Source organism: Mesoplodon densirostris, chromosome 5 (genome assembly GCF_025265405.1).
Source record: "Mesoplodon densirostris isolate mMesDen1 chromosome 5, mMesDen1 primary haplotype, whole genome shotgun sequence".
Classification (NCBI taxonomy): domain Eukaryota; kingdom Metazoa; phylum Chordata; class Mammalia; order Artiodactyla; family Ziphiidae; genus Mesoplodon; species Mesoplodon densirostris.
In genome coordinates, this window is record NC_082665.1 from 12,884,533 (window position 1) to 12,908,111 (window position 23,579).

Here is a 23,579-nt window from a genome sequence, read left to right on the forward strand (position 1 = left end):
CGAGCACATGTGAAAAACCTAAAGCCTGACGTGCCAGGTCATTTTTAGCAGGCAAACCGTCTATTGGAGTTTTGGATCCAAGCACTCAAAATGTTTTATAGAAAGAACGTATTTTCCATGATCTAAGCCTAGGAAAGTTAAGCTGTTCCCAAACTCGCCTCCGCCTTCATTGGCCTATGGGCTCCCTTATCCATGAATTTCCTTGAAAATGTCAGTATTTTCCCCTTGGAATTACACTCTTGGTTTCCTCAGGAGAGCTCAGTTCTTCTCAGATTCTACTGTGTTAGAGAAAGTACACCGTGTGCCCTCAGATTTCTGGTTTGGGAACAGGGGTATGCTGATTGAAACCAGAGGATCGATAGCAAATGGATTGTCATCTCAGAATGAAACTTTCTTGATAAAGGACAGGGCATTTGGTTTTCTGTTTTCTGAATTCAATTGTTGGATTCATGCCAGAGCGCCCGTTTCTTATTTTGGGGTTGTCTCTGAGAACCGATTCTTATTCAGAATACTGATCATAAATGTTAAAATTGTGGAAGGCAGATGGTTTTGAATTTTAAATTCCTTAGAACTCGGAGGGATGTGCGTCTTCGCAGCGCCCACCAGTCAGGTTTGGCCGTGGGTGGTGCCGTCCCCGGGCTTTGCCGAGCCTTTTCCCTCGAGGCTGAGAGCTCCTGAGTCGGAGAGGAACTGGCGGTCCTGGAACTGTTTAGCGTGGCAGCTGGCGCCCTCACCGCAGGCTCTGCCCAGCTCTCCCGGTTTCCAGAGCGCTTTCGGTGCCCGCAGGGTGGAGCTCAGACTCCGGGCCCCGTTCTGCCTCCCCTGGAGGGGCTCCCCGTTTCCTGTGCTGTGCGCTGGGCTCCACGCTCTTGTCTGTTGTAAAGGGTCGCCCGGGCTGTGAGTGGACGGTGTGCTGAGCCGCAGGACGAGGTCCTGGGCTGCCGGACGAGGAGGTGGCCCTGGCTCAGTCCGTGGCGTTGGCTCCCGCAGGCCCGCCTTGGCCCCCACCCAGCTCACCAGCTTCTTCGGGGCACTGGACTCCGTGCTGAGGTACCGGGCCACCGTGCTGCAGGCCTTCAGGGACATGAACCGCTTCACCGTGAACGAGACTGTGCTGTCCACCAGGGATGCCCTCGTCCTCCTGCACCAGTGGGGCCGCGTCGAGAGAGACGTCAGGCTCCAGGAGGACCTGAGAGCCGCCGCGGAGAGATGCCAAGTCAGGGAGCTGCTGAGTGAGTGTCGGACCCGCTCCCTAAGCTGTGCTCGCTGCCCCGCGGAGCAGCCGGCGTCTTACCGTCCCTGAGCGGCATGTCTGCAGCTTAGAGACAGGGCCTGTCCGACTTTGTAGCCCGAGAGGGGGCTGGGGGCCGGCTTTGAGTCCCAGCTCTGCCGCTGACCAGCGCTCGGCTGCTACGATAACAGTAACGACGGGTCACAGGGAAGCACTGAGCACTCGCTGTGCTCCAAGCGTGGGGACGCGTCCCGGGAGGGCACAGCCCGTGGGCCGCCCTACCATCTGCATGTGAGTGTGTTTGGGGGTGGGCGGAACACTAGTCTCACCGCCTTTTCTCTTTCCTCTGTGTGTGTGTGTGTGCGTGTGTGCGTGCGTGCGTGCGTGTGTGCATGTGTGTGTGTGTGCATGTGCGTATGTGCGCGCGTGCACGTGTGCGTGTATGTGTGTGCATATGTGTTTGTGCGTGTGTGTGCGCGCGCGTGTGTGTGCGTGCACGTGTGTTGTGCATGTGTGTGTGCACGCACACGTGTGTGTGTGAGACAGAAATGCTCAAGGATAAGAACAAGCCAGTTGGGCCAGCCCGAGCCAAAGGCCCCCGGGGCCGGAAGCGGAGGCCTGGGGAGGCCGAGGAGGCGGTGGACCCTGAGCTGCCGGCATCCACCTTGGAGGCGTGCAGGGGCCTCCTGAGGTCCATCCTGACCCACTGGGGGCCCGCGTTTCCTGACCCCGAACCTGAGAGCGAAGGCCCAGGCCCCGTGGGCGCCGTCACCGTCCTGGTGGCCAGCTGGGTGCTGCGCTCCGCGGCCGCGAGCCCGCTCAGTCGGGCGGAGACGGCGGGCCTCCTGGTCTGGCTCAGGAGCCGCATCTTGCCACAGCCGGCGGTCGTGGCCGACCTCCTTCAGGACAGCGCCGTGGCGAGCGGCGTGTTCAGGCTGTACAGCCGGTTCTGCGGCGCTGAGGGGCTGGCGGGGACCGAGCAGAGCGCGGCCGGCCTCTTCAACGCCGTCATGCTGCAGCTGGGGGTGGCCCGCGGCCCCGCCGGGAGCCCCTACTGGCCGATGCTCGAGCCCGTCCACCTCTCTTCTCTGAACGCGGAGGATGCAGCCACGCGAGGTAAGCCTGGTGCTCAGGTCGGAGGCTGAAGAAACGCGGGAGTGGGCCGGGGGTGGGGAGCATCTCCTGTTCCTTAGAGCCTGTCGTAAGCCTTTGGGGGCTCTCTCCATGGTTCTGGGGATTGCGGAGAGGGCCACGGGACCCTGAGTGTAGGGGGAGACGAAGTCTCTGCCTTTGCCTTCAGGTGAAAGAAACCTTTAGTGATGTTTTTGCTTATAGTGGAGAAACATGCTCACGTCACAACCTTGTGTCCCACCGGGACGCTCTACTGCAGAGCAGTGGCTTCCCTAAGTTTCTACTGTTATTACCCACATGAAGAGTTATGTTTCATGTCGTGGCCAGGTGTGTGTGTGTGTGTGTGTCTGTGTGTACACTCGAGCACACGTGCACAAGAGCGCACACAAACACACAAGTCACACAATTTATGTGCTTGGTGCTTAGCAGGTTCTTAATAAAGGTGTGACTGCACAGACGAGGGAACAGCAAAGGCTGTAGGAGGACAGGAGGGAGGCTGTGACCATGTGCAGGTGGCTTCTCCATCCGGGAGGGTGGACCCTTCACTGAGGGATGGGGGACACGACGGGGAGCAGGGAAGGGGGCGGGCCCACAGCGCGGCAGGTGGGCTCACCTGGTAGCCGGGGTGCCCTGCCCTCTCCTGTGGCCGCAGTCGGGGAGTTGAGTCTGGGCCTGTAAACCTTCTCACCTGTGCCACTGAGGTGATGATGGGAAGTGACTCCGGGCTGCTCCTCCCGATCTTCGGTTGTGGTTCTCGGCCTGGGTGGTCAGCACCAAGGAAGAGGCTTGACTTGTAGTAACTTTTTTTTTACATTTCACACACATTCATTCATCACATGAAAAGATAATTTTAAAATGAACAAGAAAGGTTAACCTAGAAGTCAAGCAAAGGTGGAATTAATTTATGGCAGTGGACGCTCACTGCCATCTCGGGCTTCGCACAGCCCCGGGCCCCTGTGCATGTGGGCGGGTGACTTGTTTTCCGACTGACCGGATTGCGTTCTAATGGCCTTGTCCCTTTCCTCAGCCACTGCTGCGTTCCTGGTGTCTCTGTACATTAAGGACGTCTGGCTGGGGGCCCAGCGGCCAGACACCCTCTTGACCCACGTCCGGATGGTCCTCGATGCCTCGGAGGACGTGGAAGGTGGTGACGAGGAGGCCGTCGTCAGGCTCTGCAAGGACATTGCGGCTGCGATCCCTGACACTTAACCCCCTGCGGCTGGCGCTTCCGGCTCCCGGCTCTAGGAGTCAGGTTGAGTCAAGGGTTTCCATGGAAGGCCTGCGAGATGACAAGCTCTGAATGTTGACCAGGTGTCCTGACAGGAAAAGTTGGCTTCATTTAACTGACTGATAAATAATAAGCTCAAGGGACCACATGTGCGAAGTGGTCAGGGTTACAGTGGGCTTGGGGACCTTCGGGCCGTGAGCCCCAGTCAGCGAAGACCCTTCCTCTTAGGGGCTCGTTGTTCCTCAAAGAAATACCACAGATCGAGGTTGTGCTTCTGAGTGCTTAAGGGATTCATGGACTTTAAAGCTGAAGTGTCCAGAGATATGTCAGACAGAAGAGCAAGAAGAGAGACGTTTAAAGTTTGCCTTAAGGCTTTAAAACAAAGCTTTGTGTAACTTTTTGAATAAATAAGCCTTGCCAGTGTTGTGTTAAATTACTTTAGTAAATAAAAAGGATGTTACACTAAATCCTTAAAGTATAAAATTGTTTTGACTTATGCTTTGGAAAGACAGCCTATATTTTTAAAATTCTGTTTCAAAGGGGGATTTAGAATTTTATAACTTGTTAATAAATGTCTATTTTTGTTAGGTTTTTGTGTTTTGTTTAATTGTTTTAATCACAGGCTATTTTTATTCTACAGAGACCTGCATTTCAGAGGTCAGGATTTGACTTTTAAGATTCCTACATTAATTGATATTGTAGCTGACGAACGTTGAATATGAAGTTTCATGGGTTTCCCAGATAAAATTTGGTCCTGATCATTTAAAGCTCTGCATGTACCCTCCTGCACACCCAGGTAGGTGCCCAGGGGTCTGCTGGGCCCTCGTGCCACGTCAGCACACGCATTCCCTGTCTGCCACCTGGGAGGTGGCTGTTGATTTGCCCATATGATGTTTATAGCACTGGCATGGCTTGGTTTCAGCTTAAACATTTACACTTTTGTCTCCTTCCAGTGTCGTTTAGACTCTTTTCTGGTTTCTTGATGACTTAAGATTTTTACCAAGACAAGAGTAACGCTTCTGTGCATTTGTCCCCTTCCCACAAGTGGGGCTCATCGTCTAGAAAACAAGGAGCATTTACCTCCCCAGCAAAACACCCACAACAATGTTCTTAGAATATCATGAAGCCAGAATCCTACGCTTAGATTCAAGTTGGAAAGCCTCTGTGGTCCTTTCTGCCCTCTTTCTGCATCTCTGGAGCCCATCAGTCTCCCTTCCCCCATCTTCCCTTCTGACCCACTGTCCCCCAGGCTGGCAAGGCCAGGCCTAGCCCTCACCTTACAGAATTATTTTTCAGTCTCCTGGGATGGGGTGGGGTGAGGTTTATGGGCTTTGTGGTATGGTACTGGCACCCTGCCAGGGGCAGGCTGTTGGGCACTAGAGAACTAGGTCCATCGGGGGTCTCAGATCAGAGGTCACATGAAGTCACACAGCATGGGATCCTCCTGCCACTTGGGCTTAAGCCTTGCCTGCTGGACCCGACTGCCCTGTCCGGGGAGACGCCTCCCTGGGCTCTCTCTGTGAAAGGCCTTGGGGAGGTCGGAGGTGTGGCTCAGGTCCCCTGACCACAGTCAGCGAGTCTGGCCGGGCACACACGGCCCCATCTTAGTTACAGTGGGTGTCAGTGGGGGATGGAGGCGAACCTGGCAGGCACTCCCTGGGCGTCCTAAAAAAGGTGCAGATCAGGGCTTCCCTGGTGGCATAGCGGTTGAGAGTCCGCCTGCCGATGCAGGGGACATGGGTTCGTGTCCCAGTCCGGGAAGATCCCACATGCTGCGGAGCAGCTGGACCTGTGAGCCATGGCCGCTGAGCCTGCGCGTCCGGAGCCTGTGCTCCGCAACGGGAGAGGCCACAACAGTGAGAGGCCCGCGTACCACAAAACAAACAAACAAAAAGGTGCAGATCAGCCAAGTGAACTCAAGAGTTGATAAAAAAACATTGCAGAAGTAATAGCTGAAACTATAAAGTGACATAGTAGAGATCAGTGAATATTTTTTAATCTTAATTCATCCATATTTTACTTTTCTATCCTTCCCAAAGCAAGCATAAGCAGTAAATAAGCAGGTTAAGTGCACTAAATAAAAAGCAATATTTGGGACTTCCCCCCTTAGCCAGATGGGCTGTTGCCAGCCTTGGGTAAATGCATACATGCGCCCCCTTGTACAGTCATTCTTGACCTAGTTGCACATCCTGCTACCTGTAAACAGGCTCTCAGACGGCACGTGCATGTCCGGGTTGGTTTGAGTTCCCCGGCTCACTCAACAGTGGCCCTGGTTTGAGCTGTTGGTTCTGCCATCGAGAGGTTCTGTCTGCAGGGGAGGCTCATTGGGCTTGAAGTTCCTGGCGTCAGCTGGTGCCGTGCGGGTCCCCATCGAGGGCCAGTTCCCAGAGGAGAGCAGGGTGGCCCTGGGGGTGGCAGGGGCCCGAGGTGGAGGGACTCTCCCGCTGCAGCTGCTGGGTGGGGCCCGATGCTCCGCCACCTGCTTCCTCGACTGAGCTCGGTAGAGGCGACGGGGTCCCCTGGGGGGCCCCCTGGTGCTGGGGTTGCTTCCACACACAGACGGGGAGGTTGAGGCCGAGACTCCATGGGCATGTTGGGTGGTGCTGGGCATTGTTCCTGCGGACAGAGCAGAGGGAAGGAAGCATTCAAGCTGCCCGGAGAACTGTCCTTCCCCGGGTTGGGGAGGGGACTCCCTGCTGCACCCTCCTGCCTGGCCAAAGCCTGCAGGGGAGAGTCACAGGGCGAGAGCCCCTCTGCCAGGGAAGCAGGCCCAGGAAGTGGGGGTGGGGCTCAGCCTGGCTCACCAAGGCTACCACAGTGGAGAAATGGAAGAGGAAGTGCTCGATGGTGACCCTGACCTTGGGGCTTTCCCTCTGACCTCACGTCACAGATTCACAGCTGGCGGAGGCAGCGGTGGGGGGATGGGAGGGGGGGAGGTTGACCTTCCGTCCATCCACGTGTCTGAGTGCAGCTCATCTCGTGTCCGTACCTCACGCCAACTTGTATCTGAGCCAGAAATCCATCCTCCCTAGATGGACCCTCCTGCACTCGAGGTGCTGGGGGCGCGGGACGCATCCCGCCTGCCTTTAGTTTCATTGGTGAAGTGGGATGATAACTGCCTTGTGGGGATCAGGACGAGCTGAGGCCATGTCCCGATAGCTGTCTAAGCTAGAGAACTAGTTCAAACGTGGTTATAATTGGAACGTGAATGAAGAAGGCCAGGAAGGGAGCACGAGGGCGCTAAGCCCTCCTTCCGGATGACTCAGGTGAGACTAGCACAATCTTTTTTTTTTTTTTTCCCCCCCCAGCATGAAAAGAATGACTCTTCGGGAAGCAACTCAGCATTCTCTTTCCTAAATCTAACTAAGGATCTATTTGGCCGCCCTGAGCATTCCTTGTCACAAAATTCCCAGAGAGCATTTTCTGTACTAAGCCACGCGGCCAGTCAGGGCAAAGAGCGTCACTATTTTGCCCTGTTGTAAAACTGTAGCCCAGAAGATGTGCAAAACCCCTGTGTGCTCACCAGACCGGGGAACCTTCCGCTGGGAGGGTAGCTGAGTCTCCTCGCAAACTGGCCCTAGCACAGGGCTTGCTCCAGGTCACCTCAGAAGAGTAGAAAAGAAAGTCAATTGCATTAGTTTGTCCCTCGGGGATCTCTTGGGGGGTAAATATCTGCTTGGCTTCAACGTGAGTTCTGAAGACTGAAAGAATGGATTTCTTCATTGCCCGAAAGCTGGTCCCCGCCTCCCACATGTGGCCAAGGGAACCAGAATGACCTGCTGTGTCTAGACCCGGTGCTTGAGACACTATGGACAGGGCGGGTGGACGAGGGGGTAGGAGAGACAGAGGCCCCTCCAGCCAGGTCTGTGAATCTGCAAATCCACAGGCCCTCGGGGAACTGGCAGGGGGACCCCGTCAGGCAGAGGGGCTGCCCTCTGGTTCTTTCAGGGGCTTGGAGGCTCCTCTTGCCCTCCTCTCAGAACGGCTCTGCCCACCTCTCCCTGCTCCCAGCTGCCTGTGCTGACTCACGGTTCCCACACCCCAGGACTTCTTGGTCCATAATGACACCCAGCCACCATCTTCCTCCGGCCCCCTCAGTGCCTCGTGGCCCCAGCTCCCCTGCCAGGCCATATGTTTCTAGGGCCAGTGGCCAGCCCTGGACCAGCCCTCTCCGGGTTGGTTGCCCACCCCTGGTCCCATGAGCTATGGCAGGGAGAGAGGTGGTATAGGGCCCCTTGTAAGCATTGTCCTTAGGACAGCGGTGGCTGTGTTGAGCGGATTCAGCTGGAAGGGAAAGTTGGATGCGGGAGGCCAATTGCGTAGCACAGGAGAATTAACGTACAACGAGCTCGGCTCTAGTTACTACTTGGAACGCATGGATTGTACCTCCAGTTTAACTTCTGCTTCACGGTCTGTAACAGCTTAACTGAGTTAGAGTCTACACACCACAAAGTTCACCCGTTTAAAGTTTATAATTCAATGGTCTTTAGTACGTTCCCTGAGTTGTGTGACCATCACCACAGTCCATGTTGGAATCATTACCTCGTGCCCCAAAGAAACCCTGTGCCCCTTAGCAGTCAGCCCCGCTTACTCTGCCTTCTCCCAGCCTTGGGCAACCGCCAGTCTGCTTCCTGTCTGTGGGTTTGCCTCTTGTAGACATTTCACATCCAGGGAATCACACCACGTGTGGTCTTCGGTGCCTCACCTCTTTCACATAGCACAGTGTTTCCAAGGGTCATCCACGTTGTGGCATGAATCAGGGCTTTATTCCTTTTGATGGCCAAATAATATTCCACCTGGGACATACAGACACCCCCTATTTAGCCCCTCAGGTGGCCACTTACCACATACCTCCGCCTGTCCTTACTTTCCTCGTCTGCGGGGAGGCTGGCCAGGACATGGACAGCAGCAGCAGGAACAGGAACACCACGAAAGCTGCCAGGCTCACCCAGAAGGCGATGACGATTGAATCTGTGGGAGGTGGACACGCATCAGTGTGATGTCACAGGGCCCCGGGAAGCGAGGGCCCGCATGTGCTGGGGATGGGGCTCTGGGGCTAAGTCTTCTCGGCTGTGATGGGGGGGCGGTGGAGGTACAGGGGCAGATTTTTCCATTAATGACAACCTTGGGAAGGAAATGGTCAACAGCAGGGACCTGGCGTTTTCCCAGGGCCACGGGCCTCTGCGTGAGTTTAGGGGGCTTCCTGAGGGGAAAACACAGTAAATGAAGTTGGGTGACACCTCATGGGTTTGCTTTTTCGGCTGCTACTGATGCTCAGAGAATGGATTTCCCCTCCTCCCTTCCTCTGGGGAGGGAGAAGAAAGAGCTGTGAGCAACTTCTCGTGGCAAGACGGCCTCCCCTCCCCTGTGAGGGCGGCAGCCCCTACCAGCCTGGTTAGGGACAGCTTCAAAGACCCCAAGATCAGAGACTTAGAAAAAAAGATGTGCGCTAGGCCACTGTGCCAGCCTGCCGCATGACGGGCCAGGCCCTTCCTGCTGTGGAGTTGTCACCCAAGGCCTGCCACGGCCAGCCTGCTAGAGGTGGAAAGAGCTTGTCCCTTTCTTTCCGAGGGACAGGCCCAGCTGCGGGGCAGTGGAAGGAGGAAAAAGCACTATCGCAGCCACTACTCTGGCTGTATCTGTGGCCGGAGGTGAAAGGACATAGGGAAAACAGAAAAGATGCTTAGTCTCTTCTGGGCCCTGGGTAGAACCTGGCAGGCCAGGAGGTTCCTTTCTCTGAGACTCAGGGTCTGGAACTTTCGGCAAGTTGCTAGGGAACTGCAGGGGTATAGTTTCTCGTGGGGGTTGTCTTTAGCTCTGGGCACAGAGTACCAGGCTCATAATAAGTGTCTGCAAGTATCTTATCCCAGACACACTCATGCCCCCAGGACAAGATGCCCCAGACCAGGATAGGCTAGGCACCTACATGTGTGACCAAAGGAAGCCACTGAAGGATGGTAATCAACACGCATGTATTAAGCACGTACAGGAGCCAGGCTTTGCTGGGGGCTGCTAAGGATTCAGAGGGGGCCAACCTAGCCCACCAGAAATCGCTGACCCCCTTCAGGAGGCTGCATCTCTCCCCCAGCCTCCTCCTCGGCACTCCTGCTGCACTGCCTGTGCTAGCCATGCCCTGCCTTCTGTTGGATTCTGTTCAAACAAAAGATGTCCTTGTGATGGATTCAAATGAAAAGATGTTTATAAATGGGCGAACAAATGAACAAATAACTGAATGAATGAATGGAGGATTAGAGATCTATGAGTCAGTCGTGGGGTAAATAATAGTAATTCAGTAAAGATCGTTACCTCTGCCCTCTATGATCCAAGACAGGCAGAGGGAGGAACTGAGACCTTGTAAGAGTTGATTTTAGGTCCTAAAAGTGTCAAAAATAGGTGATAAGGAAAAGATGCAGTATTTGCAAAAGGAGTCATGGACCTCCACCACCTAGTAATGCATCAGCAACTTGGCACTCACACTGAAGACAGGCAAGGACAGCAAAGCCCCCCAGGCTGACTCTCACATCCTCCCTGCTTTCTGTCCCTGACCTGAGAAACCGCTGGGGGTGCCCTAGAGCAACAAACTGTTGAAGGGGACGTATGGGCTCCTGGGAAATAGGAAATGAGGTGGTTGCCATCTGTCTTAAGCTTAAGGACTTTTCTTTAAATTTTTTATTGGAGTATAGTTGATTTACAATGTTATGTTAGTTTCAGGTATACAACAAAGTGAATCAGTTATACGTATACATATATCCACTCTTTTTTTTAGATTCTTTTCCCATATAGGCCATTACAGAGTATTTATTTATTTATTTATTTTTGTGGTACGCGGGCCTCTCACTGTTGCGGCCTCTCCCGTTGCGGAGCACAGGCTCCGGACGTGCAGGCTCAGCGGCCATGGCTCACGGGCCCAGCCGCTCCGCGGCATGTGGGATCTTCCTGGACTGGGGCACGAACCCGTGTCCCCTGCATCAGCAGGCAGACTCTCAACCACTGCGCCACCAGGGAAGCCCCCATTACAGAGTATTGAGTAGAGTTTCCTGTGCTGTACGGTAGGTTCTTATTAGTTATCTATTTCATATACAGTAGTGTGTATATGTCAATCAAAAGAAGCCTCTGGGGCTTCCCTGGTGACACAGTGATTGAGAGTCCACCTGCCGATGCAGGGGACACAGGTTCGTGCCCCGGTCCGGGAAGATCCCACATGCCACGGAGCGGCTGGGCCCATGAGCCATGGCCGCTGGGCCTGCGCGTCCGGAGCCTGTGCTCCGCAACGGGAGAGGCCACAACAGTGAGAGGCCTGCGTACCGCAAAAAAAAAAAAAAAAAAAAGAAGCCTCTGACTTTCTTAGTGTTCCTTGCCTGCTCACTGTGTATTATTCCACAATATCTGCTTCAGTTCAACTCTGTCCCAAAGAGTCACCATTTATTGTATAACCCTCAAAGTATAGGAGTATGTATGTTTTCAGAAAATATGGTTTGGGATTTTTATTGTATAAGGAAGTTTCAGATGTCTGCAGACACTAACGCTCTTTTACTTTCATAAAAGTAATGCAGGATTTGAGGTCTTTGGCACCCAAGTAAGTTCCGTCAGAGCCTCTAAGAAAACAGCTTCCAAACCTGAGCAGTTGAGACGCCCCCCCTCCCCTCTCCCAGGCTCACACTGTCTGTCCCAGCCCTTGGTCATTATCTCCAGATGCTGAGCAGGAAATGAGATGTTACCGCTCCCAGAACGCAGCGTCTTCAGAGAAGTGAAATTTTAATTTCGCCAGACCAAAAAGGCAAACAGTAGCCACTAGCTGTTTCCTGTACTGTATTCTATTTCATTGTGTTCTGTTGAAAAAGGCAACCAAGAAAATAGGGTTTTTTCCTCTTCTTCCTGAAGGTTCTGCCTAAGTGCTTGAGAGAACATTTTGTACCAAGGGTGAGAGCTGTCATTCCCCCGTGTTGGAAATGTTTAACCATCCGTGGGCTTGTCTTTACAACAAGGAGCGCCAGGCTGGCTTGACCATGAAACTGGTCCGGCCACGGAAATCTCCCCTTCCCTTCCCTCTTCTCCAAGGTCCTAGAATAAAATTAACCCCAAGGGTTTTCCCTTCTTGGGGAATAATAACAAGGTTAAGGGCCTAGGCTCTGGAGGCTAACAAATTCTGACTTGGTCATTTCCTAGCTGTTTGATCTCAGGCAATCTGAGATTTTTACATCTCTAAATTTATTAACAGATAAACTCCTTATCTGTTAAATGGGGATAACAGTATGTGTTTTTTGGCTGTTAGGCAAATTAAATAAACTAATATGTATATGCAATGTACATGGCACAATTCCTTGTTTAATGGTCGTGAACCAAGGTATAAATAGAACTAATATTATTTCAGTTATGAGGGCTTTGTGGCAAGTAATATCACGGCATCCTTCAAGCTCACTACAATGTAAGCTACGAGTGAAGGTAATTGTAGCATAGACTGCTGGCTGTCAATCCTAATGTTTGCTTTCGCATGCTTCCATAATAATAGAACCCCTCTTTTAGCAGGTCACATGGCTTCCTGGCATGAAGACTACATTTCCCAGCCTCCCTTTCAGTTAGTAGGGTCATGAGACAAGGTTCTGGCCAATGAGATGTGAGTGGAGCAGTTACAGGACAGCTTCTAGGAGTCCTTCTGCAGAGATGGTTGGATTTCTAAAACCCATGTCCCTTCTTATGCCCTTACTCCACTTTGTTGCCCAGAACATGGATGTGATGGCTAGAGCCAGGCTTGGATGGCAGGGATGGCAGAGATATGAGCTAGAACAAAGCCACTTCTTGAAGATTTCATGGAGCTGACCTACCATCCCATCTTCAAACTTGTACATGAAAGAGAAATCAACATCTGTTTTATCTGGAACTCTGTTAATTTAACCAATTTTCTCTATTGAATCTATAAAAAAAATGGACTTTTTAAATGAACATATCAAAACTGACAAATCCAAATGAATGCGGACTTTCAAAATAATCATCCGCTCTCTACCACAGAGTCATCTAAATTTTCCTAAAATACATACGATGATCAAACATTTATAAATTCTTCTTTTGCAATTACCTTGAAGGACACACACACACACACACACACACACACACACACACACACACCAATTTTGCTACTTTATGAGATATTTTATTTTTGACACCCAGCTGGTATCAATCAGCTTAAGTCCATTCACCTGATTGGTTTCTGGGTGATTCTTAACTATTTCCCAGAAGCAAATCCACTCTCCAAAGAAATACATAATTTATCTCTGTGGGCATTTCATAGAACGTGTCATGGCCACCAAAGTCATTTCCAAAGTAAGAGTTCCAAGCAGTTTTTGAGCAATGACAGACTCATTCAAGTTTGGCAGTTCCACATGGGGCTAGCTAGATGGGAAATTTGTTCCAAGGTAAACATACTCATATCTTTGTTTAAAAATCACTTTCACTGTTTACGTCATGTCCATGGGACTGACCATTTGCTGAAGACTTAAACATCATAATTAAATTTGTAACCTGAACTTGATCCCTCTGACCAAAAGAGAAGAGTTATATATAGGTCCTTTGTTCAATCTTTACCCTGAAGTCTATGCATTGTGTTCAGAAGAGATTGGTTAGTGGTGTGCTTTTGTTCTTCCTTTCCTAGCTGTCAGAGAAGCAGATGAATAGACTGCCTTATTATTATTTATTCTTTAACATCTTTATTGGAGTATTATTGCTTTACAATGGTGTGTTAGTTTCTGCTGTATAACAAAGTGAATCAGCTATACATACACATATATCCCCATATCTCCTCCCTCTTGCGTCTCCCTCCCACACTCCCTATCCCACCCCTCTAGGTGGTCACAAAGCACCAAGCTGATCTCCCTGTGCTATGAGGCTGCTTCTCACTAGCTACCTCTTTTACATTTGGTAGTGTCTATATGTCCATGCCACTCTCTCACTTCATCCCAGCTTACCAGACTTCCTTATTATTGAAGCCGCCAGAGGCAGTGCATCAGCAGAAGTCAATATGGGCCATGACAAATTCTTCCTAACCCCTAATTAAAGGAAGAAGACATATTGACCTGAGAAGTAAATAATATAGCAGTAAAGCCAGACACTACCCAAGGAAAATCAACTCATCTCACTGCTCCCTGCAAGGGAGTACTTGAGTAGTATCTGGTGACTCATGGTATTAAAATAATCTGTATGGTTGCTATAAGATTGGAATATGGGCTGCTTTTTTCTCCTAAGCTTAGCCGCTGAAAAGGGAACAAATAGAAGATCAAACGTGTAATCATTCTGTTCAGGCAGGGTCTCAGGAAACAGATTTGCATTTTCCACCTTTCTGACGGTGCTGGGAAGATTCTTAACCTTTCCGTGAAACAGAAGCCACGTCTGAAAAATCACAAGGCTAACAATCCTTGTGATGTCCCTGTAACAGAATCACACCAGACTTTAAGCCATCCTGGGAAAGGGCAACCCACAGCCTTCAAGTGAGCACTGAATGCTCATAAAAATATATCTAAATCCCTAGACGTTTCCAATTATCTGCCCAACCATGATGGAATAAATTGCACTGTCTGGGCATGAACACAAAAATCTTAAATTCCTTCCTGCTTGTTAGGTTAACACATGAGCTCGGGGATTTTTTCTTCTATTTTTGTCTTCTCTACTTGACATAGGAGTTGAACCCAGCCTGGACTTCGCCATGCCTACCAGCCGCCCTAGGTGACCTTCTAGTGAGACCATCTGAGCGAGAGCTTTGCCTCTTTGCCCAAAGCATTCCCAGCATCTTTCTGTCTTTGATGTGCACCCCTGCAGAGACCTGGGATAGGATGATTTCTGATTTGTTTGACTGGGTTGGCGATCCAGCCCAGAGGAACCGGCAGGGAGAGAAAGTCACATTGGTCAGCAAAGGAGGTCACCTGCTTGCTGTGGTTGACCTCTGTCCACCCTCACCTGGACTCACGCTTACCTTACCTTACCTTCGAAGCCAAGTAACAGAACATCCCTGAGACTGCCCAGTGCTGCCTTTTGCTGATCATCCCAGAAAACAAAAGTGACACAGTGATAAGGGGAGCACAGAGATTGGATGAGGGAAATTTCTGCTTTTGCACTTTTTAGGCTTTTTCTTTTTTAGTGAACTTTTTTGAATTCAAATACTAAGGACAAAAATAGGCGAGACATCTTTACTTAACACACAACAGTGGCAGAAGTATTTCTCTCCCCAAGGCCACTGCTTATAAGAGCAAAATTCTGCAAACGTAAGGTAGATAGATAGTGGGAAGCAGCCGCAGAGCACAGGGAGATCAGCTCGGTGCTTTGTGACCGCCCGGAGGGGTGGGATGGGGAGGGTGGGAGGGAGGGAGATGCATGAGGGAAGGGATGTGGGAACAGATGTATATGTATGACTGATTCACTTTGTTATAAAGCAGAAACTAATAAAAATAAATAAATAAATAAAATAAAATAAAATAAAATGTTTAATCAACCCCAAAAATAAATAAATAATTCTAAAACTTAAAAAAAAAAAAAGCAAAATTCTGGAAACATTCTATATGTTCAAAGATACATATTTCTAGAACACCATGCAGCTATTTGGCAAAATTTTTGTGAAAGAATATTTAACAACATGGGAAAACAAAATACTGTGAGGTCAGTAAGAGCAGGGTACAAAATAGCATGCACAGCCAGATCTGATGTGAAATACATCTAGGAGACAGGATGTGCAGAGCGAATTCTCTCTGTCTGCTTCAGCTGATGGCCAAGACAAAGGTGCTACTATAGACTGAATGTTTGTGTCCCCTCCCCACCATTCATATGTGGAAGCCCTAATCCCCAGTGTGATGATTTCTGGACGTGGGGCCTTTGAGAGGTAATTAGGGTTAGAGGAGGTCATGAGGGTGGAGCCCTCATTAGGATTAGCGACCTCATAAGAAGAGAAAGAGACACACATACACTCTTTCACCATTTGCACCAAGGAAAGGCCCTGTGAGCAGACAAAGGGAAGGTGGCCATCTACAAGCCAGGAAGCAAGTCCTCACCAGGCAGAGACTCTACTGCCACATTGATCTTGGACTTCCAGCCTCCAGAACTGTGAGAAATAAATGTCTGTTACTGAAGCCACCCAGCCTGTGATATTTTGTTATAGCAGCCCAAGGAGACTAAGACAGGACTTGACTACTTAAAATCTGACTTGGTGATGCTTAGCTCTAAGGAATTTTCTTTAGAGACAGTAGGTAGTATTTGGAGTCCCCCAAGACCCTCATCCTGTAGGAGAGGGTGCCCTGCCCTCGAGTCCATGGGGACAATCCAGGGCATTTCCTATGTGTCTGTTGCATACTTCCCAGCCTGCAGACCTGTGGGAAATAAATTTCTGTTGTTTATAATCCACCCAGTCTATAGTATTTTGTTATAGCAGCCTGAAAGGACTAATACAGGCTGCTGTAACAAAGTACCGTGTCTGGGGTAACTTAAACAACAGAAATTAATTTTCTCACAGCTCCAGAGGTTGGAGGTCCAAGACCAAAGTGTCAGCAGGGTTGGTTTCTTCTGGGGCCTCTCTCCTTGGCCTGTCTTAACCTGGGTCCTCCCATGGTCACCCCCCTGTGTGTGTCTGTGTTCTAATCTCTTCTTACAAGGGCACCAGTCGCTCTGGATTACGGCCCAGCCTAATGACCTCATTTTAACTTAATCATCTCTGTAAAGGTCTGATCTCCAAATACAATCACCTTCTGGGGTACTGGGAGTTAGAACCTCAACATAAGAATTTGGTGGGGGGCCGGGGGACACAATTCAGCCTATAACACCAAGGAAAGACAAACTTGGAAGGGGTTCAGACCTCCCTGGAGGAGATGTGGTTTGACCACTGCATGGCAGAGGGGGTAGGTCGTTCAGCCAGGCCTGAGCTTGCCTGGAGCTGCTGGACAAACCGTGGAGAGCCCTCTGGAGGCCTGGTGGGTGTGTGTGTGTTGGGGGGGGGGGTGTTGAGGGGGAAGGGATGAAGATGGAGGAGTTGTGGCGCCTCCCCCACCGACCACAGTTGCCCGGGAGCTTTGATTTCTTTGTCTACATGGCTGTAGAGAGGTTATTGCCACACCGAGGCTGCAAGATCTCAGGGAGACGGTGTTCTGGGCCAGGGACCACGGCTAGTTCCCCCAGACATCCCCACGCCCTCACTGCTGAACCCCCAACCCCGGTGCTCCAGCGGTGCCCTCCAGAGCCCTCTTCTGAGAAAGCCTAACACATGCTCACTTTAAAGAAAATTCCATCGTTGATCACAGAGCCTATTTTGAAGGGCGCATTCAGAGCTGAGAGGCAATAAATTGATCATTGGTGCAAATATTCATCATAAAAATTAATAAGGTGTGCAAGAGCCGCCTACTTCACATTAGTTTATTCATTCGTCCAGCAAACAGCTATTGTGTGCCTACTGTGTGCTAGGCACTGTTTAGGAGCTCGGGAGAGAGAGAGAGAGGTGGACAAAGGTTCCTGCTCTGCTGGACCTGACATCCTGGTGAGAATCTGCCCCCTGATCATGACAAGTGTCCTGGGAAGAGTCCTGAGGCATCAGAGCTGGAATTTAGGTCCTGACTGTGTGACTAGTCAGCTGGGTGACATTAAGTAAGTCACTTGGCCTCTCTGAGCCTCACATACTTCTATTCCCATGGCTGTAACACCAGAGCACGCTCATTCGTTCATTTATGCGGCCACTCCCTCCTATACTGTGAACTCCTAAGGGTAGGGATCTTTTCAACTTTATGCTTCCAGCCCCAGCACATGGCCGTTTCCTGCCCACATGCCACCACTACCCTACTGACCCTCACATTTATAAGTTCACCAGAGCCATTTTCTTAGCAAGCAAATTGGCCCTTGTCTCTTCCCTGCTTACAATTTTAAATGACTCCCTGCAGTTTACAGGGATCCTCTGAGGCTGGCCTGCAAGAATCTGGCCCCCGGGGATCTGGAGCTCATCCTTTGTCACTCTTCCCAAAACACCCTCCCCTCCCGGAAGCACATCTTTTATATACAGGAGTGTAACTGTTCTCTACCCTGCGCCCGCCCCCTGAGTAGCAGGCAAATTCCCATCGATTTTTTAGACTCAGCTTTGCCACCTCTTCCCTGGGAAGCCTTCCTTCACCTCTTACTTCTCCCCAGGAGTGTCCTTCTCTGTGCTCTGTGGGCAACTTTTGCAAATCTCCAGCCTAACACCATTAACTGAATAAACGTTTATTACTGATCAGTATCTCCCACTTGACCTGACGGTTGAGGATAAACAGAGTGACCTGCTTGATCTCTTCCTCGAGCCAGTGCCATCTACAAAAAGGGTCTGGTCTAGACTAAGAGAGACTCCAGGGACTAGACGCAGCTCATCAGCATAGAGTGGACAAAATAGCTCTCATGCACATTTGGGGGGAACTGGGAAAATTTGCATATAGACCGGAGATTAGATGATACTGAGAAATAATTGTTGAAGAGTTTAGATGTACTGTGATGTCCTAACTTTTAATAGTTGCCTAAATTTGCTGGAGGAGTGTCATGAGGTCTGTAACCTACTTGGAAATACATCAGCACAAAATAGATCAACATGGTAATAAAATAAAATAGTTGTTAAAAAAAATCGAGGATGTGGATTTAGTCCACTTGCTTTTATACGTCCAGCTCCCAGTGCAACTGTCTGACGTGTAATGGATAGTACAGAATTTTGATTGTTGACTTAATCATGAGCAATGGCCAGAAGGTGGGAAAAGGTATGGAGTGTTTCTGGTCTGGTGCGGAAGTGGATGTCTTTGAAAAGATTGAAAACAAAATTGACAGTGCCTAATTTCAGTGGGACTAGCAGGAGGAAAAGCAGGCGTAGACCTATTGGGGAGGGCAGAGGCAGGGAAATGAGCAAAGGGCACGTGGTTGAACCTGGAGTCCCTCCTATGCAAGGACGCCATGAACAGTTACACAGGCTGCACACTGCTCAAGGGACCCCACCTGAATGGGCTGTGATTAGCTGTGTGCCCAAAGGAGGAGGCTTTTTTCTAATTTTATCTACCATGGGGGTTAGTGGCAGCCCTGTTCTTATGTTTGTGGGGCTTGAGGAAGGAGAGGAGAATTAAGGTGACCATCCGATGTGCCTGGGTTTCTCAATATGCATTCATAGGACAGTCCTGGACAAGCCTAGAAGGTTGGTTGCCCTCAGGAGAGTGCAGCAAGAGAAAGAAGAGGTTGAGGAGATGGAAGTGAAGATGGAGAGAGACTGAAACCAGGGGGAAGAAGAAGATAAGCTTGTAGGGTGATGTTTTCCAAAGGGACCAGAAAATGGAGTCATGGTCACCAGCTGATAACACAACTTCCCGCAAGCTCAGCGGCCTGTCCTCCCCACCTGAGCTCTGCTGAGCATCCATAGGAGAGGATGTCTACTTTCCCACCCACTGGACCCAGCTTCATACAGTTACAGACAGGCCCAGGGAGGAGAGAGGGGACCCAAGGGAGTTCTCAGTTTCCCCTCAGCAGCTCCAGGCAGGAGTTATTACAAAACAGCACACAAAGTAGGAGTGCAATTGTATGTGGGTTTATAGGTGTGTGTGTATGCCCATGCATGCACATGTGTATGTGCCTGTGTGCACATGGGGATACAGACACAGAACAACCCTAATTGGCTAGGCACTGAAACGTTAACACTGATTTTTTTTCTGACTGGTAGAGTGAAGTAATTTACTAAGGAGCACATCAACCTTTAAAAAATATATTTTAAAAATGTGGTCAGGGCTTCCCTGGTGGCACAGTGGTTGGGAATCCGCCTGCCGATGCAGGGGACGCGGGTTCGTGCCCCGGTCTGGGAAGATCCCACATGCCGCAGAGCGGCTGGGCCCATGAGCCATGGCCGCTGAGCCTGCGTGTCCGGAGCCTGTGCTCTGCAACGGGAGAGGCCACAACAGTGAGAGGCCCGCGCATCACACACACACAAAAAAAAAAAAAAAAAAAAATGTGGTCATAGTAACACACCATCATTTATTTAGCCCATCTCCTGCATCTGCCTATGACATACAGTGCTGCAGTGAACATCGAAATACATGCATCCTTGTGGACACATGCAAGCATCTCCCGAGGTGGATGCCTGGGAGAGGGATGCTGAATGATGCCTGTGAACATCTGCAGCATCTCTGGTCCTTGCCAAGGTGCTCTCCCAGACGGTGAACCTAGATTTCATCCCATCAGCGGCATTTGACAGCACTGATTTCTGTACTTCTTACTCCAACACTTGAAATTTAATACCTTTTAATTTTTGCTGATCCAATGGGTGGGAAATGGTACCGGATTGTTCTTTCCCAGTGCATTTCCCTGATGACTTTTGACATTGAGCATTTTCTCATGTTCCTTGGCCATCTGAGTTCCTTCTGCTATTGTCTTTACATATCGATTGCCCATATGTTTCTATTATTTTTGTTTTTGTTGATGGATGGGTTGTGTGGACTTATGAAATAATAAAGTGGTTTCCATTTTAAGAGAAAAACAATATTTCCAAAGTAGTTTCCAAAAATATAAGGGAATAGTCACTGCAGTCTCTTTGTCATTCCTGGAATACACCAGGCGCTCCCCTGCCTCAGAGCCTTTGCCCTTGGTATTCCTGCTGCTTAAAAGACTCCTTCCCAAGACATCCTCAAGGCTTGATCTCTCACCTCTTCACAGGTCACCTTGGAGAGGCCTTTACCAACCACCCTAGTCAGGGTGTCAACCCTTCCTTGGGCCCCAGCTCTCCTAACCACCCTTCCTATTTGATTTTTCTGTGGAGCACATCTTGCCATCTGCCATATTTTTGTTGTTTATTGTGAATTGAAGACTGCCTCCAGTTTTTAATGCTTCTCCCACTAGAACCCATCTAATTCCCTCCTCCTGAATCTGGCCTGGCCTTGCTAACTTATTTGCCCACAATCACGGAGCTAGTAAGTAGCAGAGCTCAGATGTGAATTACAGCGGACAGGCTTGGGAGTCCATGCACCTAGCCCTGACGTAGCCACGGCCCCATGGCTGGCCATCCAGAAAAAACAAGACAATTAATCTATTCAGGGCATAAACACCCTGGTGGGGTAGGGATTTTTGCCTAGCCCCAAAATTCTTTTCCAGAGACATTAGAAATTAAATTCAGATAAGACATGAAGCCTGGGATACGTAAGACAGAAACAGGAATAAAGGATCCCAGAAGGAGCACCTCTCCCTGTGGGTGTCAAAGATTCCTGATACCTAGGGGTTGGGTATAAAATGGTATCTGATATCCATTGTAATAAATCTGGAGTTAACTTTCTAAGACACTAGGACATTTTTTGAGACAGAATATTCTTTTAAAATGGATTTTTTTAATAAATGAGATTTTAAAATTATTTTATTTTATTTTTTAATTAGTTAATTAATTTTTGGCCACACCACCACATGGCTTGTGGGATCTTAGCTCCCCGACCAGGGATCGAACCTGGTGCCCTCGGCAGTGAAAGTGCCGAGTCCTAACCACTGGGCCACCAGGGAATTTCCTTAAGATGGATTTCTTGATAGTTTAATTTATTTGTTTGGGGTTCCAATAAGCTGGGTGAGTTTCTTCAAATTGTAGATATCATGTTTTCTATTGTCTGTATGCAGATATGGGAGAGTTATTTTGTCAGTCCCCTAAGATGCATAACTTGAATCCTTGCTATGAAAATACCAATCGAGAGCTTCCCTGGTGGCGCAGTGGTTGAGAGTCCGCCTGCCGATGCAGGGGACATGGGTTCGTGCCCCGGTCTGGGAGGATCCCACATGCCACGGAGCGGCTGAGCCTGTGAGCCATGGCCGCTGAGCCTGCGTGTCCGGAGCCTGTGCTCCGCAGCGGGAGAGGCCACAACAGTGAGAGGCCCGAGTACCGCAAAAAAAAAAAAAAAAAAAGAAAATACCAATCGATGTTTACTCTTCATGGGAGTGATGACCCAGCAACTGGCTTCCCCCTGTAGGAGTCAAAAGCCCCCAACATCTAGCTTGTCTGGGGGGTGGCAAAGCAGTGTCTCTCTGGTAAGATTCCTCACTGAGATCATCTTTACTGGGTTTGGGAGTTTGAGGAGGAATTTCTTATTTGACCTCATTTCTAGCTCCCCAGGTTGTAAACTTCCAACTCTAGTTCAAGTGTGCAGGAAAGAACATCTCAAACCTCATACACAATTTAGAGAACACTAGCCGTTTTCGTCAGAAATGGAAGTTGTTTGTGGGGAAGGGGGGAAGGGCAAAGGACTGAGATCACGGGTTCTAAGACTCTAGAGTTGCAAACGGCCCTCCCACCCAAAGCAGCTGGGAGACTCTTTGCAGCCCAGGTGGTGGCTGAGAGGGGTGTCTGGCACACAAAAGGACAGGAGTGTCTGAAGCTGAGTCAGAATTTTATTTAATTCGTGTTAATTTCAAAAAGTCTTTCCTGAATGCAGATCTACATGTTGTCCAGATCAATATGTGTCCCGAAGTCCTGAACTTTTGATAATATACTTATGTGGGCTTTTATTTCAAATCTGCCACTTTCTCCCTATTACTATATGTCTTCCTTACTGTGAGTCCTAGGTGAAAAGAAATCTGCATTTTAATGTCATGATTATATACCTTGTATCAGAAAACACATGCCAAATCATTTTCCCTCCAGAGGTTTTGCTACAGTGCCAGGGATACAGGAAGTCCTCAGCAAACATGAAACAGAAGTCCTCAGCTTTTGCAAGTTGTAAATGAAACAGGAAACAGGAACACTTCCTAACCAGACATTCTATAGCACTTTCCCCAAGGGCCCTGCCAGGGATATGCCTCCTTTTATTAAATGATACCATCCGAGTTTTTCAGTTTTGAGCTGGTGTGTAACAGACTATCTTTCTTTTCATACGAGAAACATCGGTTCCTTCTAAGGACTGCGTTCATTTTTTGAAGGACATAGTGTGTGATGGTAGTGAAATCCCAAGGAACGCAAGGGACTTCAGAATAGGCAGAGAGGGTGGGCTCCTGAAACTGAGACTTTGTTTGTGTTTTGTTTTGTTTTTCATGTTAATTCACTCAGTTAACTCATTATCTTGACTGACTAGCTGGAATAATCAGAGGAGATTGCTGACAAAGTACCAAGTTACGCAAGAGATAAAGACTGGGCAGGGGCAAGGAGGAAAAGAATGTTTACTTGTCTGGTTGTCTTTTCTGAGACTGTGAAGATGAAACACTGGTGGGTATTTTAATAAGAATTAGTAAGTCACACATCTTAGGAGTGGACACAGTAACTCTCTCCCACATCTGTATAGAGACAACAGAAAACGTGAAATCTGCAATTTGAAGAAACTCATCTAGCTTATTGGAATCCCAGACAAATCTAACTCTATCAAGAAATCTATCTTACCAGTAGATTCTGCTCCCAAAGTGTCTTAGTTTCTCAGGAGGTTACTTCCAAACTTATTACAGAAGATAACAGATACACCCCCCATTCCCTTATATCCACGAGCTCAAGTCATGTTCTGGCTTCCCGGTGACATCTGTTGTAGTTCTTAAGTGAATGGAGAAAAGTCATTTGGGCCAAACCCCAGCCTCTGCCTGGCCAGCTTTCCCAGTTCGGGACTCACGTTTGTTGGCTTTCAGCTTCTTCTCATCCACGGGAATGAGGTCCAAGTAGTCCAGATAGTATTCGTAGCTGTAGTATGCGGTAGAGGCGTTGGTCCGGTTGGCCATGCCTGCGGCACTGGCAGGTGGCCCCTCCGGAGCTGCTCAGAGCTCTACCAGGAGGTTGCCCAGCTGATTTCTGTAAAATCATCCAAGTGTGTCTGTGGGTCTCCAGACTCAAGGCCTGCCCACTTATCAGAGCCGTTGGGCTCAGAGGAAGGTCAGAGGGGTGGGCCTGACATCTTCAGGGTTCAAGTAGAGCGTTCCATCGTGCCCTGCTTGACGGAACTCCAAAACAAACAGAGCCACAAGGCTGGAGCCTGCAGTCCCAGTGCAGTTCCAGGTTGGCCCTCAGCGTCAGGACAGGAAAACAGATCC

The 23,579-nt window shown here is 49.6% G+C and overlaps 2 protein-coding genes across 3 annotated transcripts in view; one reads left to right on the forward strand and one right to left on the reverse strand.

Annotated features, from left to right (window-relative positions):
* Nucleotides 1-4,126, forward strand: part of URB1 (URB1 ribosome biogenesis homolog) — a 66,353-nt gene extending 62,227 nt beyond the window's left edge. For both annotated transcript variants that reach the window (XM_060098555.1, XM_060098556.1), the window contains exons 37-39: nucleotides 991-1,232; nucleotides 1,778-2,347; nucleotides 3,390-4,126. In XM_060098555.1, the coding sequence (XP_059954538.1) occupies nucleotides 991-1,232; nucleotides 1,778-2,347; nucleotides 3,390-3,571 (994 nt within the window). In that variant the 3' untranslated portion in view covers nucleotides 3,572-4,126. The remainder of the gene's footprint in view (nucleotides 1-990; nucleotides 1,233-1,777; nucleotides 2,348-3,389) is intronic.
* Nucleotides 4,127-5,847: 1,721 nt separating this feature from the next.
* On the reverse strand, nucleotides 5,848-23,270 carry MRAP (melanocortin 2 receptor accessory protein). The gene is given in 4 exon segments (XM_060098775.1): nucleotides 5,848-6,096; nucleotides 6,098-6,206; nucleotides 8,438-8,561; nucleotides 23,165-23,270. Coding segments are annotated over 4 exon segments (588 nt in total).
* Nucleotides 23,271-23,579: the final 309 nt, after the last annotated feature.